This window comes from Eschrichtius robustus, chromosome 19 (assembly GCF_028021215.1).
Source record: "Eschrichtius robustus isolate mEscRob2 chromosome 19, mEscRob2.pri, whole genome shotgun sequence".
NCBI lineage: Eukaryota > Metazoa > Chordata > Mammalia > Artiodactyla > Eschrichtiidae > Eschrichtius > Eschrichtius robustus.
The window spans coordinates 3,994,979-4,012,964 of record NC_090842.1 but is presented as its reverse complement, the minus strand read 5'-3'; the positions used below and the strand labels follow the sequence as shown (position 1 = coordinate 4,012,964).

At 57.4% G+C, this 17,986-nt stretch overlaps 1 protein-coding gene across 6 annotated transcripts in view; it reads left to right on the top strand.

Moving 5' to 3' along the window:
• Positions 1 to 17,986, top strand: part of GSE1 (Gse1 coiled-coil protein) — a 424,152-nt gene that overhangs the window by 309,285 nt on the left and 96,881 nt on the right. The window contains exon 1 of one of the 6 annotated variants that reach the window (XM_068529233.1): positions 2,514 to 3,175. The exons of the other annotated variants lie outside the window; for them this stretch is intronic. Coding sequence (XP_068385334.1) covers positions 3,139 to 3,175 — 37 coding nt within the window. The 5' untranslated portion in view covers positions 2,514 to 3,138. Of the gene's footprint in view, positions 1 to 2,513; positions 3,176 to 17,986 lie in introns of those variants that run through there. 6 annotated transcript variants of the gene reach the window in all.

Here is a 17,986-nt window from a genome sequence, read left to right as displayed (position 1 = left end):
CAAATATATGTGGGTGGGAGGCGAAGGCGGGTTGGGAAACGGACGCCGGTCCGGGATCGGGCGGGCAGGTGCTGGACCCCGACCCCGCCGTGCCAGGCCGTTGTCTCCCTCGCAGGGCCGCAGGCGGCGGCGGGCGCAGGAGGAGGCGCGGGGAGTGCTGAGCGCGCCGCCACGCAGCCCCGGAAACAAAGGGCCGCCGCCGCCGAGGGCCGGGCGTGACCTCCGGGGTCAGCGCGGGGCGGAGCGGCCAGATGCTGGCGGCGGGCGCCGGCGGCCCCGAGCGGCCCGTTTCCTCCGGGTCAGCAGCCCCAGCGCCCTCCCGGGTGCCCGCGCGCGCTCGGCCGCCGGCGGGGAGGGGGCGCCGGGCGGGGCGCCGCGGGGGCCGGGGGATTCAAAGATGCTCCTCGCACCCCCGGCGGCCCAGCGGGCGAAGAAGGCAGCCGCCTGCGCGCTGCACCCACCCAGACATTGGTGGCGGCGGGGAGGAGCGCCACCCCTCCCTTGGCTCCGAGCGCTCCGCCCAGCCCATTTAAGATATTCTTGCAGGGTGGGCGTGGGGGGTGGGTGAGTGGCAGAGAGGGGTCAGAAGGCACGCGGAGTCCGCCCACCTCCTCCAGTTTGCCCTCGGGAGTTGTCCTCTAGAGTATCATATTCCAGGAGTCCAATTGTCACCCGAAGCCGCCGCGTTTAGCAGGGACCCCCGGGGCTGCCGCTGGGGACCCCTGATTTACGCAGCGGCTGGAAAGCGTTGGCAGGAACCCAAGCCTGTCGTGGTCGCGGTGACCTGCCGTGCGTACCTGCAGGCTCAGGTCTGTTCCACAAACCAAGGTGATTGTATCTGGGGTCAAAAGGTGACCCCTTAGTGTTACCAAGTCGCGATTCCGGTTGGTTGTGCCGCTGAGGGACCGGCCCTTCATAAGGTAAAAGGGCTTGAAAATAAATTGTCACATCAAGAGACAGCTTTGCAGCGTGCGTTTAAGTGTGTGTGCGGGCGTGGGTAAATGGATCCTGTCTCTTTAAAATCGCTGGGCTGGACAATGAGCGCACAGGATGTGGTTTGGCGGCAGGGTTTTTCCCCCTTCGATTTGGGGAATTATCACATGGGGCCTTCGTGAGCTGGTGTGAAAGAGAGGCGGGTGGGGAGGAGCGATACAGGCTCCACACTCACTCACACATACTCTGTGCAGTTGGTCGTTTTCTTAAACCAAATTAGCCAGGGCTCTCGTTACTATGGTGCAGCCGGGGCTTGCAGAATCCCAGTAATAGCATTTATTAGGTCTATTTGCCTGGAAGCATGCCTTCCCGGATCTGATAATGCACCAGTGCAGGGAGAGTGTGGGAGATGGTATCAAGCATTTGATTACACTTGCAACAGGGATTTTTGAGGGGTTGGGGGGTGAGAGGAAAAGAAGGAGAGAAGGAAGCCGCTGGCCTTAGGAGCTCACCCTGGGCCGGGCCGGTGTGTTTCTGCAGCCCCGTGTGGGTTTCACAAAAGGCGGGCCAGAGCTCCCGGAGCACGACTTGGGGACCCTTCTCCCAGGCCCCGGCGGCGGGTGAACTCCCGGCTCCCGCAGCTGTCAGACGTGGGTGGGGAGGGAGGGAGGAGGGGTGGGCGGGCGGGCGGGCGGCCAGAGCGCGGAGTTGGGCAGCCGGAGGGGGGACCGGCGGCGCCCGCAGCCGCCCACAGTTTGCAAACGGCCCCCGCTTTGGGGCAGAGGGGAGCACCCCGCCGCCAGCAGCATCACTCTCCCCGCGTTTGCAGAGGGGAGCCCAGCTCTCTGCGCCCCGATCCCGGTCCGCATGGATCTGCTGCCCGGCGCGGCAGCCGCGCTGGGGGAAGCTCGCAAGTGAAACTATTATTATCGCCCTGCGAAGCATGGAGCTCTTGGAAGATGCCGCGTAGAGACGGAAGGAGCCGCCGCCGCCTGCAGCCGCCAGCCGCTGCGCCCCTACCCTTTCGCTTTCATTAGGGGAGAAAAATCTGCTGTCAGGCAGCCAGCTTTCCAATTTACCGATAATGATTCTTGCATGAAAATTGATCGAGGGGCTCTCCACCGCCGTGCGCTGTCGCCTGCCCGCTCTCCTCCTGCTCCTTCTGCCCAGGCGCCCGAGCCCCCGCGAGTTCTTTCTCCTCCTTCCCCCACCCCTGCTCTCTGAGTCAGTGGTGGGACGCCGGGCCAGGGAGATAACCAAAAAAAAAAAAAAAAAGGGGGGGGGGGTGTTGGTGGCGAGAGGGGGAGGGGAGCCGGCTCCTCGGCCTGCTTTCTCCTGCCCGGGACTTGTTTGCAATCGCTGCCTCTTATTTACGAGAAGAAATCTCCCCCTCGGTACTTCTTGGCTGTTTGGGTATTAATTTTCTCCTCTCTCCTCCCCGCTCGCCCCCTCCTCTTCTCCCCCCCCCCCCGCCCCTCCTCACCCAGTAGCTAAGGGGAAACGAAAACAAAGCCGATTTCTCCTTGGCAACAAGAGATACCCCCTCCCGCCGCCCCCCCTTCCTTCTTCCTTCTGGTTCTGAACGTGAAACCCTGTTGGAAACAGGTCTCTTGACCCTCGCCCTTGACATTCAAATGGCTGAATGGAGGAGAGATCGCTACTCGCACGTCTTGGGGGCTGCTTTTTTCTCTATCTTTTTTTCTTTCATATGAGTAATCCCTGAAGATCTTAACCCCCCAATTTCCTCACCCTCACCTCCCCCCTTTATTTTTCTCGCGCTCCTCTCCGCTCTCCCGCCTGCTTCCCTCCGCCGTGCGCCCCCCTCCTTTTTTTATTTGCATCTCAAGTCCAAAAGGCAGAAAATACACACGCGGCGAAGACACCGGGCAGCCGTGGAGGCTCCGGCCCGTCCTTGGTCGTCAATTACCTCATTGTGGATCTGCCAGGGCCAAGGTGGCCGAAACTGCCCGGGCGCTGGCCGGAGAGAGAGCCTTTTGATCATTTTAGGGAGGAAAAAAAAAAAAAAGACTGATTTTTTTTTTTTTTTCCCGTCGCTGTCCGGATCGCTCTTCTGCCTTTATTTTATTGTTTTGGACATTTTTGAGCGCCGTGACTCGGACGGCGCTTTTTGTCTCCTCGCTGGGTTTTAATATTTTTTTTCCTTCTTCATCCCTCTCTGGCCACTATGGAATTCTAACCTGAATCATGTTTGGATTGAAGCCGCCTCTGTATTACTTACCAGGTAAGCGAGCTCTGTGCGCCTCCCCGGGTCCCGCGCGGCGCCGGCGCGCCCCGGACCCCCAACCTAACTTACCCCTCCAGACCCCTCCCCCCACCCCGGCCTGGGTAGGGGCGGTGGGTCCGCCGAGCCCCCGGCAGACCGGCGGGCGCGCGCGGCCCCGGCCGCTGCCGCTGCGGTCCAGCGGGCGGTGTGTGCGCTACGTGCGGCGGGGAGCGCCCACCCGGCCCGCCGCCCCCGCTGCGCCGCCGCCGGGGGTTGCGCGTCTCTCTCCTTTTGTCTGCCTGCCCGGAGCCGGCTCCGGGGCGGCGGCGCAGCGAGCGGCCGGGGCACTCGAGCCTTCCAAGGTGAATTAAGCAGCGGGTGTGAAGTTACTTTCCCGCAGGCCGCCCTGATCGGGTAGCATGCGCCCCCCCCCGCGCCCCCAGTCCCCGGGCTTCTTTTCCTCTCCCTCCAGCCAGCCCCTTGCGCGGTCTCCGCGCGAGCGTGGCGCGCACGCCCCCCGCCCCCCTTCCTGCCTGGGATTCCCTGGAAGGTTTTGTGCCTGCGGAGGTCGGAGGAGGGGGCCAGGGGAAACTCTGGAGGGTGGTTGGCGTGGCTTCCTGTTTCCCTAACCTTCCTGCGTGCTGACAGCAGCCTGCCCTGTAACTTTCTGTTTCGGGGCAAGTCGCGCTTGCAGCCCAAAGGGGAGGGGGCGACAGCGGGAGGTTTGGGGAGCCCCTCTTGTGTTGACCTTATTTGCACTTTGAAACCTTAAAAATAATTACATGTAGGCTAAAGGGAAGCAGGCGAGCCAGGGTTCCTGGTGAGGGAGGTGGGAGCCTTGGTGATCCCTGGGGCCCTCCTGGCTGGCGCACTGTCACCCCCTTCCAGAGCCCCCTCGGGTCAGGAGTAACTCACCAGGCCTAACCCCCGGTGGGCCACGTGACCCGCAGGTCAGGAAGGCTGGTGTGACCGCTTGATCTAGGAATGAGCTGTTTTTATTTCCCTTTCCTTCCTTTCAGAGTTTTATCTTCCCTGGGCGTTGACACACAGTTCCTATGGAAGTTGGGGCGTCCATGGATTGGGGGGTTTGGGGGGACGTTGGGGCGCAGTAGGGAGGAGAGGGGAAGTTTCTGGGCTTCTTATGTTGGGGCTTTTAAAATTCTGCATAGGAGGCCGCCAGAGGAGGTTTACTGTTTTGCTGGCAAAAGGTGCACGTGGCCGGGTGTTGGGTTTTGAGTTTTTCGCTCTGTGTTCAGAAGCCCCTGTCATTTTGTCTGAGGCTCCCACAGCTGTCCTGGATCCCCTGGGAGGAGCATGGGGGGAGGGAATGGGCCCGGGGAGGACCCAGCTCTGCTAGATGTGGCCCTCGCTGACCCTGAAACCAGGGCAAACGTTTTCACCAAGTTGATAGCATAGAGGGAGGCTAGAAGGGGGGAAAAGTGGAAAGGACTTCTCCATTCTGTGGGAAATCTGTCCATTTACTCTTGTTGAGTTTCTTTGTGGCTGTTTTGGGTCCCCAGCCCTTCCCAGGAACTGACAAGTTCTATGTCTCTTGCTTGGTGTCTCCACCACTTTCACAGGAAGAATATTTCTCAGAGTCTGCACTTGATCTCTTTATCTTGTATCTCTGTATTCTTGATCTCTTTTTCCTTCACTACCCGAAATGCAAAGCTGGCGCTTCTCTTCCCTCTGCACTGCATACACTGGGCAGGTCCGTTCCACATTAAAGCCGGAATCCCCAGCTGACAAAAGGGTGCAGGGCCCACGCTCAGGCTCAGAGCCGGCTCCCCCAGGCTCCCCCATAGGTAGACCCCGGGTGGCGGAGAGCTGGTGCCAGGGCCCTTTAAACCCAAGCTCTGGCCCAGCGTTCCTGCTCTGGCTGGCGGCTCCTGGTGGCCTCTCCACCCGCCTTTGTACCTGCAGCGCCACCCCCAGAGCTGCACCTTGTCTTAATAGACACTCACTACATGATTGTGGCAAGAATGGACCTTCTTAAGTACGGCGCTCTTAAAAGCACAGGTGTTTGTAATCTACACCCCACTTTACCTGCCGTTGGGTGACTGCTGGTGCACATTTATTCATCAGGTAACCGATTGTCTTTTTACGCTGGGAGCCTCGGAGAGAAAAGGAGGAAGTGTCAGGCTTGGAAATGCAGAGCAATTAAGGAAAATCAGTCCTGGCTGATGTGAAGCCCTGAGCGGCAGAGGTGAGGGCTGCTGGTCGGGACCCTGGGGAGGTCAGTGCACACGTCCTCTGGGTCTGTGGAGGCAGATTTGTCCTCCACTAGAGTTTTCTTTTTTTCAATTGCCCAACTAGGGTTTGCATTTGATAGTTTTGCTGTAATAGTGTAGAAAGAAGAGCCATGGTCAAGTGGCTTTGCTTCCCTGGGCTTCAGTCAACTCATGTTAGAGTAGTAGATGGAATTGTAAAAGGAATGACCTGGTTCTTGTGATCACCCTCAGGCTCCCTTGCAAGCGCTTTCTGGGAATCGGTCCTGTAAATCTCATTCCCACCCCTGAGCTAAGTGCTGGTGTCTGCCCATTTCACGGATGAGGAAAGTGAGGCTCAGGGGAGCTAGCAGTTTGCCCAGCTGGGAAGTGGTAGAGCTGGGACGTGAAGCTGACCGCTGCCCACCACACTGGCCCAGGACGGAGGGGCCTGGATGCGGCCAGCCTGGCATGCTGTGACTCTGTGGCCTTAGAGCCTCCTGACACCTAAGTGCTCTTGAGCTTCTGGGACCCCATTGTGTCCCCACAGCCGGATCCTGTCACAGTGTCTGTAACTGCAGAGAGCCAGGGCCCAGAACCTGCCCGTCCAGCCGTTCCCGGGGGGGGCAGTTCATTCACAGTCAGGCTGGCATCAGGCACCACTCCTCCTGTGTGACAGGACTGAGGCCAGACAGTGGAGGTTTGAAGTCCTGCTCTGCCTCTCCCGAGCCGTGACCTGGGGCAGGTGGCTTGAGCTCTCTGGGCCTCAGTTTTCCCATTTGTGAAATGGGATCCATAATAGGGTCTACCTCAGCATCAGCGTAAGGCAGGTGTTGGCCCTCTGCGGCCCACTGCTTGACTAGGTGAATAAAGTTTTCTTGGCATGTGGCCACGCCCGTTCCTTGATGTGTTATCTGTGGCAGCTTTATCTGTGGCAGCTTTCGAGCTACAACAGCAAAGTGGAGTCGGTGTGACAAGGACGGCCAAGCCTAAGACTCATTATCTGGCCCATTACGGGAGAAGTGTGCTGACATCTGGTGTAAGGGATTAACGGAGTGAATCCTTGCAGGGTACTGAGGACAGTGCCTGGGATGATGTTAACACTTAGCAAGTGACAGCTATAGTAATCGTAGTAATTATTACTAAGGTGGAATTATTTTCAGAAAATCACAGGGCTTCTTAGCAGTTGGGCTGGACTTGAACTCAGGTCTTTGGACCAGGCCCCTCGCACCCCATGACGCAGTGTCTGGCCTCTGGTGCTCTTTCACTGGTGGGGATGCTTTCTGTGCCAGGAGAAGGCGGCACAGAGAGCTGGGGACTGGTGGGTAGCGGTCGGGGGGGTCTCTAATGCCTCTTCTCAAGACTCCCTTCTGTGCACACGCGTGCCCAGCTACTCCCTTTCCTGAATTCCACCAGACCGCGAGCTCCACGCAGGTGGGGACTGTGTGTTTCTTTCCTGCCTGACTCAGCGCCAGACCAGTAATAAAAATAATAATAAAAATAATAAGGAGGAGGAGGTGGCAACAGCCAGTCCTTCTATGGTGCCCATTCGGTACCAGACATGGTATTAATGTAATCCCATTTGCCACCTAAAGAAACCGAGGCACAGAGAGGTTGAGGCCGCACAGGCAGTAAATGGTGCAGCCGGGCTTTGACCCCGGGCAGTCTGGCTCCAGAGTCCCTACTTAATAAATATTTGTTGAACGAGTGAGGGAGGGAATTGGCCGTTGGTGTTGGCGGTGGCGCCCTGCTGGCCCCCTTATCTTGTTCCTGGAGCTCGCGGAGGGAGGACTCCTCAGCTGTCAGCTGACCCCACCCCGGCCCCATGCTGAACTCTGGGTGACCCTGGCTTCCCCTGGGGATTTACTGTCCACTGCTGGGAAGGACACTCCAGATTCTCCAGTGAGGAAACTGAGGCCCAGAGAGGGCTGGGGCTTGGCCCAAAGCCACATAGCCTGCTGGTGGCTGTTCTCAGAGAATCCAGGTCTCCCCAGAACAGTTTCTCTTCCCCCAGCTGCCTCTCTCCCCCGAGGGTCAGCTGGCCTGGGCCCCTCTCTACGCATCCTTTGAGAGGCTTGCAAGAGATGGGCTTCCCCTACTGGGAGCTGGTGTTGCCTGGGAGAAGTAAACCTAGGCCCAAGTGGCTGGTGGGGAGCTGCCTAGATTTTCTTTCTTACCCGCTAGACTGCTTCCAGAAAGCCCCGGGGTGTGGCCGTGTGTGGATCTGTGCTCAGGCCCACCTGGTTTGGGGGAGGCAGCTGGAGGTGAGGGCAGGCCAGAGCTGTGGACCTCCAGCTGCCAGCTGCCAGATCCCGGGGTGCCCCCTCAGGAGCTGAAGCTGAGAGGGCGGTGGGTTGTCTGCAGTTGCCAGCTGTGACCGAGCTCGTGCCCAGCTCTGGTTCATTGTGGGAAGCTGCCGGGTCATGAGCAAACCCATGGCTTTGGGGCGGCTCTGGAACCACCCAAAGCCTGTTCTGGGGGCAGGTTGGGCCTAATGGGATCTGACTCAGATAAAAGGACAGCACTGCTATTTCAGTTGTGATTGAGAAAGCTGCTTATTTACAGCTCAGAAACTCAGCAGGGACAAGCATTTCGGCTCCCATCTTGCACTTTCCAGGCAATCACTAATTAATCTTCCGATACCCCTGAGAAAGGGGGAGGGGCCGCCACATTTCCATCTGTCAGGCTGGGAAAGCCAGGGGCCCTTTTGTCCCAGCTGCGGCCCAGCCCTTCACCAAGGGGCCTGGTCTGGTTCCCACCCCCCTGCTCAATTTGGTTCTCATTAAGATTTTTTTCTTGCCTTAAATGTGTTGTTTTTACTCCATGGGTGGGAACCTGATATGGCCCCGTTGGAAACTCTCCTGCTTCTTCTTGACTCTTGGGAGTCCGGAGAAGTTTATTTTATGCTCTCGGAGCACTCATGACGATACCTGGATTCCTGCCCTAGAACGGGGCAGGGGCAGGGATGATTCGCTTCCTTCTGTGCAGGAGGAAGTGGAGGGTTGGAGGGCAGCTGGCCAGGGCCACCCAGCTCCCAGGGACAGAGCCAGCAGTGGGATGAAGTGTCTGGACCTGGGCCTCTGTTCCAAGTCCAGGGCTCCATATCACTTGGACGTGGACGTGGACATGTGTGAATGGAGCAGCCCCATTGTGCTTCCTTCTCTCCAAGGTCAAGTACAGATGGGCCCCTCTGGTCATCTGGTCTACCCCACGCTTTGCAGCTAAGAACACGGACATCGGAAGACCTCGAGGGACCTGTTGATTTCTTTTTTATTTACTTATTTATTTATATCAATTTATTTATTTATTTATCTTTGGCTGCATTGGGTCTTTGTGGCTGCGCGCGGGCTTTCTCTAGTTGTGGGGAGCTGGGGCTGCTCTTGGTTGCGGTGCGCAGGCTTCTCATTGCGGTGGCTTCTCTTGGTGCGGAGCACGGGCTCTAGGCGTGTGGGCTTCAGTAGTTGTAGCACGTGGGCTCAGTAGTTGCAGCTCGCAGGCTCTAGGGTGCAGGCTCAGTAGTTGTGGTGCACGGGCTTAGTTGCCCCGTGGCATGTGGGATCTTCCCGGACCGGGGCTGGGACCCGTGTCCCCTACATTGGCAGGCGGATTCTTAACCACTGCACCACCAGGGAAGGCCTGGACCTGTTGATTTCTAATTCTTAGATTTTTGGTGAGATTGGGTTGGTAGATGTGGCCTCTTCATCTACTAGGGAATGTCCTATCATACTGTATCTTGCAGGGAAAAAAAAAATCAGGCCTTAATAACCGCTAAAGTAACCCTTTCCCAAAGGACAGTGGCCTCACCTCTTACAGGGTCCCTCAACAAAGCAGTTCTACTTTCATATCTGGAATTGTCTCTCCTTGCTGGTCTAGCTACACAGTCAGAAATTTTGAAGCCACTCGGGCAGGTGGGGGGCAGTGTATTAGAAAGGAAGAGGGAATTTGGGGGTGAGGGAATAAAAATAGATGCAGTGCATTTTTTTTTTTTAAGAGCGCCATATAGATTTAAAGTCCTTTTGTTAATTTAGGAACATAAAACCGTGTGATGTATAGCTTAGTTTGCTCGTAAAATTACTAAGTGTGGCATATTTAGAGCTGTAAAAGCTTGGGGTAAAAGGGAAAAAAATCAGTGAGAATTTTTTTTACAGGTCTTTAGGGGAAAACGCATTTTTCCGGCTTGTTCCCACCGGTGCCAGGCCTTCCACAGCTTGGGGTTGATGGTTGCCCTCAGCCTGGATTAGAGCTGAGGGCAGTGCTTGTTGAGGGTTGGCCGAATTTGAGTTAATCTGGGCCCAGGTCTCGCCCCCAGAGCCCGAGCCCACCCAGTGGAAGCCCACAGCCTTGAAGGATCAGGGCCTTCTTTCTCCCTCTCCCCCTGCAGAGAGACAGGAAGCGCCCTCTGACCAGGCCTGGACCGCCGCCCAGTGGGCATTTGGCCACTTGCTTAATGGCCTGCGGGGTTGGGAAGTCATGGAACATTGGGCTTGGAAGGGACCTCAGAGGTCAGATGGCCCAGCCCCTCCCTCCTCTCGATTTGGTGGTCTCTGAGGGTCGCACCTGCCATGCCGCCGTGGGTTGTTAGAATGTTGCTTTTTACAGGGAACACACACGTGCATTTCACCTAGTTCTGTGCTCCTGGGACACAAAACCAGTCTGTCCCCTCCTAAATATCACCATTTGAGCTGGGCAAGTGCTGGGCCCTGTGTTGACCCAGAAGGAGCAGCGAAGGAGGTCTGTGTCTCATCCTCAAGTTGCTTCAGGAACGAATAGGGAGCGAGATGAGTGAGGACGGAGTGCTCTGGAATCTCCCAGGATCAGTCACCCTGGTGGAGGAAATCCAGGAAGCCTCCGTGGAGGAGGTGGCGTTGGAGGCAGGCCTTGGAAGTGAGGTGTGCAGAGGCGGGGTGAGGCTGGGTGAAAGGAGGCTAGTACAGTGAGGAGGGATGAACAAGAATAGGGAAGCCACTCTTAAGACATTCAGCATGTTAAGTTCATGCCAGGTGTGCTGAGAGCTGGGTGCTGGGCCGTCCCTGCCCTGGTGGAAGTGGGGGATGTGGATTGAGTAATTCAGGGTAAAAAATGCTGGTGCCCAGGGGCGTGTGTAGAAATTTCTGGGAGTGCTGAGGAAGCACCGACTGGTTTTGAAGTAGGGGTGGAGTCAGCATCTGAGAGGCCACAGAGAGGAGGTGAAGTTTGAGCTGGCCTTCCTAGTCTGGGCACTTGAAAGGCAAGGCCACCAGTCCTGCCCTGATTCTTAGAGGTGCCCGCTGGTGGCAGGGCTCTGAAGCCTGCACATCCTTTAAAGAGGGTGTCTAGACAGCGGGACCCCTTCTAGACTCTGAGGGCCCTGGACCTGAAGCATGGGAAGGAGAAAGTGAGTGGGCAGGATGGAACCTCACTCAGAAGGGGCCTCCCTGGCTGCCCAGTGGCCCTTGGGCTCTGGGGCCTCTCTCCCCACTCTGGAGACCAGGCAGCGGCACTAGGACCAGCCCTTGCCCTCAGAGAGTGGGGGCAGGGCAGGCAGGGCCCAGCTGGTGGGAGGCAGAGCTGTCCCCGCAGGGGGCTGGGCCAGGCCCCTGGAAGATGGCGGCCTTCGCACTGGGCCTCCCAGGAAGGGCAGAAAGGAGAGTATTAGGGGGAGAGGAGAGCTTGGCGAGGAGGGATGAAGCAGCGTGGTGGGAAATGAAGCCACTGGGTGGGTCGGAACCACATTTGGAGCGTCTTGAATGTCATAAGGCCAGTGACACGTGACCCTGATTCTGCTGTAAGTGGGTGGGAACCCAGGGCTTTAAAGTTGCCAAGTTCATCTGTCTATTCCACATGTGTTTACAACATGCCAGGCACTGGCCCAGGCATGCGGAAATACAGCCGAGAAGCTCCCAGGAGCCGTGCCCTCCTAGAGCACCCGTCCCAGCAACGAGCACATGGCACTGTGTCCCCCAGTGCAGGCTCTGGAGAAGGGAATGGGGTAGCCAGAGTGTGGGCGGGGGTGGCCAGAGACCCCAAGAAACAGAGGGGTTAGCCCTGGAGAGGGCTGAGGGGAAAGTCCCAGGCAGAGGGTCAAACATGTGCAAAGGTCCTGAGGCCTCAAGGGTAATCCGTGTGGCCGCAGGGGCAGGAGCCGTGGGGAGAGGGGTGGGGGATGAGCTGGGAGAGCTGGGAGCAGAGGAGGGGGCAGTGTGACTTCAGCAGCTCCTTCTGGCTGCTGGGCTGAGATAGATTCCGGGTGGTTGAGGGGCAGGAGGGAGACCAGCATGGAGATGACCGCCAAGGCCCAGGCCGGACCAGGCAGGGAGAGGTGGGTGATCTGGAGGTACAGGTGGGTCAGATGGCGGCGTGCCTCGTCCCATCTGTTTTAGGAAGGCAGCTCGGACAGCCTCCATCTTGGAGGCAAACTATCAGCAGAGGCTCCCCTCAGAGCCATGGGGTCCTGCAGGAAGAGGGCAGGGCAGGGGGCTCTGAGTGTGGGCCAGCACCCCGGTGGTTCTCAAAGTGGGGTTCCTGGGCCAGCAGCATTGGCACCAGCTGGAGCTGATAAGATGCAGATTCTCGTGAACCCCCAACCCCACACCAAGACCTACTGAGGCAGGAAGTCTGTGGTGGGGTCCGGCAATCTGTGTGTTCTCAGCCCTCCAGGGGATTCTCATGCTTGCTCAGGGGTGAGAACTGGTCTAACACTTTGGCTTGACTGTGGAAACTAAGCTGGCGGTAACTGGTCTCCAGGAAGTTTGAGAATGGGGTTTTAATTTCCATAGGAGTCCTTGGCAAGTGAAAGAGCAGGGGATTAGAGTAATCAGGAAGGGCCTCCTAGGAAGAAAGTGGTGCGTGGGGTTTCAGGGCCTGCCCTCAGGTGGGTAACAGCAAGAAGCTGAGGTCCCAGGGGTGCCCCTGTGTGGGTCTGCCTGGCGGGCTTCAAGGTCAGCGAACTTTTCTGATGCTACAGTGCTGGTTGGAACAAAGACTGTGGGGTGAGAGCACTGGGGTTGATCCTGTCTCAGCTCCTGACAGGCTGTGTGGCTCTGGGCAGGTTACTTACCTTCTCTGGGCTTCAGTTTCCCCATCTGTTAAATGGGGCCAGTGGTAGGGCCTGCCTCCTCGGGTTGTTGTGAGCATTCGGTGAGTTAATCTGTGGAAACACGGACCAGGCACTGTGGAACCGTTAGCCGTGTTTACGTTTGGACTTCGCTCTGCCTGTGTCTTGGATTCTGGACCGATGTCAGGAAGGAGGTGCTTCCCGAGGGACCTGGATGAGTCATGCTTGATGGGGGGCAGTGGCCAGGGCAAGGAGCACATTGCCCGTGGCCCCTGGGGCTGGGCAGGCCCCTTTGCTCAGACTCGAAATGGCTGTCAGCCAGCTGGGGCCATGCACGACGCTCTGGTCACAAGATGGTAAGTTCTAAATAAGTAAAGAAGAAATGGAATCGCCTTGATTAGATCGTCCTGGCCCCTTTCCCACTGCCCCCCATGTCAGAAAAGGAAAATGGGGTGAGCCCGGGACCCTGGGTCTTCCTGGGTGGCGGGTGGCGTTGCCAGACCATCTCCAGTGGAGAATTTCATTTTAATGAATTCCTTCTCCAACCGCTCCACCCCCAGAGGACTCCAGTGTCACCCTCAAGCCAGCGACAGAGCCCACGCCAGGGGCAGACGGCACCTCGTCTCGTACACTGGGGCCTTCTTTGAAGCTGCCCGACACTGGTCTCCACCCCCTTGTCACTCTTGTCCTATAATTCATTTAGGATTAGCTTTCAGAGCTCCTCCAGTCCTAACTTCTGTCGTCTTGGTAACTGTGTCAACCGTTTGCTGGTTTCCCGTGATTATCTGACAAGAGAAAAGGGGGGCTGGCAGGGAACATAAAGGAAGGGGAGGAGGAGGTAGTGCCTGGGTCTTAATTGAACTCCCTGGAGGGGCCTGGCGGGGTGGGGCTGCCTGCCGGAGAGCAGTTGAAGAAAGGATGGGGTGAGGTGAGGCAGGGCCGGCAGCTGTGTGCAGAGGGGGCTGGCACACGGGCTTCTCACCCCCTCTGGGAATGAGTGGCACAAGTATCCTCAGCCTTTATCTTAGATCTTAAGGGCCCAGGGACAAAGATGTCACTCTCTCTCCCCACCACTGCTCTTTTGAGAAGTTTCCCACCCAGGCAGACCTCACCCCATCTCTACTTCAGCACTCACCGTGACAGCATGCTGGCCCGTGGTTGGGTGGGCCACGTCAACAGCTCCCTGGACTCCCTGGGATGGAGGAGGCCTTCACAAGCACATGTGTGGTTATAATACGATGTCGTTTATTACGCTCACGTGTGCGGTGGGTCAGGCATTCAGAAAGGGCACGATGGGGTGCAGGTGGTCTCTGCTTCATGAGGCCTGGGGCCTCAGCTACGAAGACTGGGAGGCTGGAGGCCATTTGGTGGCCAGACTCGGGGATCATCTGAGGGCTTGTTCCACTCTCTTGTCTGGCAGGTGCTGCTGGCTGCTGGCCAGGACCTCGGCTGGGGTTCTCAGTCCCAGCACCTCCGTGTGGCCCCTGCATGTGGCTTGGGCTTCCTCACATCATGGTGGCCTCGGGGAAGCCGTGCTTCCTATGTGGGGACTCAGGGCTCCAAAGGCAGGGGTCCCGGCTCACAAGGGGGAAGCTGCATGGCCTTTTAGGACCCAGCCTCAGAAGTCACACAGTTTCACTTATGCCACATTCTATTCCTTGCAAGTGAGGGATGAGCATGCCCGGGGTCAACTGGAGGGGAGTTAAGCCCCACTTGGCGATGTGGGCATAGCAAGGTGCTAGCAGAGCATGGGGGTGGGAGGTGTTGGAGCCTCTTTGGAACACATACTCCATTCGCCTGCCGGCTCTGTGTCCAGGTAGGTGGTGGCCTTGTCTTTTCCAGGGACAACTTCCTAAGTGTCCTGAATTGTACATGGTGGGGCTTCATGCAGAGGCCTTGGTGTTCTGGCGGGGCAGCTGGGAGGTTCACGCCTAGGTGGTCTCCCATGGCAGCGGGATCCGCCAGTTTCGGGTTCACTATCCCTGTACAAATAAGGGTTGTTTCTCAAAATAAGGGCCTTGTTACTTGTCACAGAAGAAGGACCAGCCCGTCACCAGGATCAGTGAGAAGCCTGGTGTGCCTTTTGGGGAGCTGCTAATGAGCTATGTCTGATTTTTATGAAACTCCATGGTAAATTATTAACTTGGGCCAGAAATGGAAGTGTGGAACCAGATAGGCTCATGAATATTCATCCTCGACTTCAGCATGCAGGGGTTGATCAGCGGCTAGGGCAGCCAGCTAGACCCGTGACCCAGAGACAGGCGAGGTACCTGGGGAGGAGGCTCCTGGGAAACCTTTCACCTTTGTCTCGCTCAGTTTCTCCATCCATAGATGGGGCTGATAGCTGACATCTCATTAGCATAGTTGCAGCTAGAGCAGGGCTGGGACCGGCTTGAGAGAGGGGAGCATTAGTCAGAGGGTCCCTGACCCCTGGAGTGTCACAACATTGACTCTGTTGCCATCGTGGAGTCACTGACGGTGGTAACGCCTGCCAGGAAGAGACCAGCTGGCCGCACTGCTCTGCCTCTGCTTCTCTCTTAGGGTCTCCTGGGAGTCAGTGCTGGGGACCCCATAGAGATCAGATCCCCTTGATGGACACCCTTTGGTTCTGGAATGTCATGGTGGTTGGTGCTCTTGAGGCCACCTCCAGGGTGGAATGTAATAGGCCTCCGGCATATTTGAACTGCTCTGTGTAGTATATTAACATTTCCAGGATGGTTCTGCTGCGGTCTGCTGCTCCTTGACAGAGCCTGGCTTCCTAGCATGGGAGGCATGGGAGGCAAGGCCCTTGGCAGTGAACTCCCTGCCTGTGTATCTAGCCTGACCTTCTCTGCCCCTCTGCCAAGCTCTGTCCAGGCTCTTTCTTTTTTTTTTTTTAAATTTATTTATTTTATTTATTATTTATTTTTGGCTGTGTTGGTTCTTCGTTGCTGGGCGTGGGCTTTCTCTAGTTGCGGCGAGCGGGGGCTACTCTCCTTTGCGGTGAGTGGGGATCTCATTGCGGTGGCTTCTCTTGTTGCGGAGCACGGGCTCTAGGCGTGCAGGCTTCAGTAGTTGTGGCACGTGGGCTCAGTAGTTGTGGCTCGCGGGCTCTAGAGCGCAGGCTCAGCAGTTGTGGCGCACGGGCTTCGTTGCTCTGCGGCATGTGGGATCTTCCCGGACCAGGGCTCGAACCCGTGTCCCCTGCATTGGCAGGCGGATTCTTAACCACTACGCCACCAAGGAAGCCCCAGGCTCTTTCCACTGCCTAGACTTCCAGGCTCAGAAGTGTGGAAACCTTCCTGGGCTCACCCATTAGGACTGGTTACTTTACTCCTTCCTCTGTGCTCCCACGTTGTAATGGTAGGCGCGACCTCCCCTTTATTTAGGAGGGGGCATAGCCCAGCAGTTGAGCTCATGGGCTCAGAAGCCAGGTGGTCAGGGTTCAGATCCTGGCTCTGCCATTTATTCCTTGTGAGATCTTGGGCAGGCTACTTGGATGATCTGTGCCTCAGTTGACTCAAGTGTAAAATGCGGAGGATGATACTTCCTGAGCTCGCTGTGGGAAGTAAAGGATTTGTACATTGAAAGTGGCTAGCATGGTGTACGGCGCGTAGTGGGCCTTCCATGGATGTTTACCTGCTGTCAGTGTTATCGTTAGTGTGATTGTCATTATCGTCTTGTTTCCAGCTGGGATTGGAGGTCCAGGGCAGGCCCCCCAGGTCTCCCAGCTCAGTGTGGGAGCACAGCCGGCCTTTGCTGGTGACTGCAGTCTCATGTCAATGTGTGTTTTCCCTGCTTCTCGGGAACCCCTGACTTCTGATCACACTGTCACCCTAGCGTGCTGTGGCGAGGGCCTTGGAGCCACGTTGGGCTTGTGTGGGTTTGGGTGGGTCTCTTCGGGGCTTTGCACCTGCCCTCAGCCTGGATAGGCCTGTTTGTATCTCAGCCCCTGGAGGTCGTCTCTGCGTGGAGCTGAGGCCACTTCCTGCCTGAGCCCCAGGGGTGGAGGCGGGGGTTTCGATCCCCCGCCTGGCAGAGGAGGACACAGAAAAGCGAGGTTGCTGGCGGCTTCCGGGGTTAGAGCCAAGATATGACCTGCAGCCCTGGGTTCCCAGGTTGAACCGGCGGCTCCTCGCAGCAAGCTCTTCAGAGAAACGGCTCTCGGGGGCAGGCTGAGCTGCCAGATGGGATTAAATGTCGCCTGTCTGAGTCCCAGGCACACGGACTGGTTCTGGGGGCCTTGTCCAGGGCGGGGGAGTTCTGGATGGCCATGGCGCTTGGTCAGCGTTGGCCTTCGAGGCTTTGGCGTTAGGGGAGATCCTCAGAGCCCGGGCCGCCGCGTGGGGGGCGCTGCCCAGTGTGTGGAGGTGAGAGGAAACGTGTTGGGGGAGGAAAGACCTTGCCCTTGACCCGCCTCTGCCCTTGATGCCCAGCGTCCTCCGGGGTCCCGAAGGTGGGCTGCAGGCGGGCTGTCGGAGGCCTGACACGTGCTGCGTGACAAAGCTGCGGCACTCCTCCTGGCCTGTAGAGCGGTTCATGAAAAGCGTGTGAGGTTTTATTTGGCTTATTGAAACCCATAACTCCACCTGCCTGGCCTTTCATTCTGGTTTTGATGCCTTTGACTCAGGGCTCTGTCACCTCCCAGGTGCTCGGGCTTGGAGTGAGGCAGCCAGCGGGTCAGACCGGTGGGGCGAGCCCAGTGGAAGGAATAATAAAAGCAAATAGCCCGCAACCAACTTTGTTCTCCTTGCCCTGGTTTGGAACGACGTTGGCTTCTTGCAACTGCAGCTGCCGGGGCAGTTCTCGAGCAACTTGCTGGGTGCCAGGCCTGGGAGGGGCTGAGGGGAGAATGGAAAGTAAGTCACAGGTCATGCCTTGGAGGCCCTCCTGGCCACCTGAGCAGGGGAGGGGCTAAGCCCCACGTGGACGGCAAGCTTTGGGGCCTTGGAAGGATGCAGAGGACTCCAGGGGCTCGGAGGACAGAGAGTTCCCAATCGGCTGGAGCAATCTGAGAGGGCTTCCTGGAGGAGGTGGTGTCGGAAACAAGATTCTGAAGACTTATTGGGTTTTGAAAGGGGAAGATGGGGGAGGTGTGAAGGGAGGAGACAAACTGTAATGTGCCCTCAAGTGACCTGGGATCTTAAGGGGCAGGTTCTGATTCAAGTGGGTCAGGGTGGTGCCTGACAAACCAGATGGGGACTTTCCCTCCCTCGAGGCTCTGAGGTCATCTGCATCCTCCCCAGGCCCAGGTTGTATTGATGTGGCTGATCCATAGGGCACACACTTGGAGTAGCGAGGGGCCAGGCCTAGCCACATATGACCATCGAAACGTAAAACGTAAAATTAAATTGATTAAAATGAAACAAAATCAAGGGACTTTCCTGGTTGTACAGTACTTAAGAATCCACCTGCCAATGCGGGGGACACGGGTTCGATCCCAGGGGAAGATCCCACATGCCGTGGAGCAGCTAAGCCCCTGCGCCACAACTACTGAGGCTGCACTCTGGAGCCCGCGAGCCACAACTACTGAGCCTGCGTGCCACACCTACTGAAGCTCATGCACCTACAGCACCTGCTCTACAACAAGAGAAGCTACCTCAGTGAGAA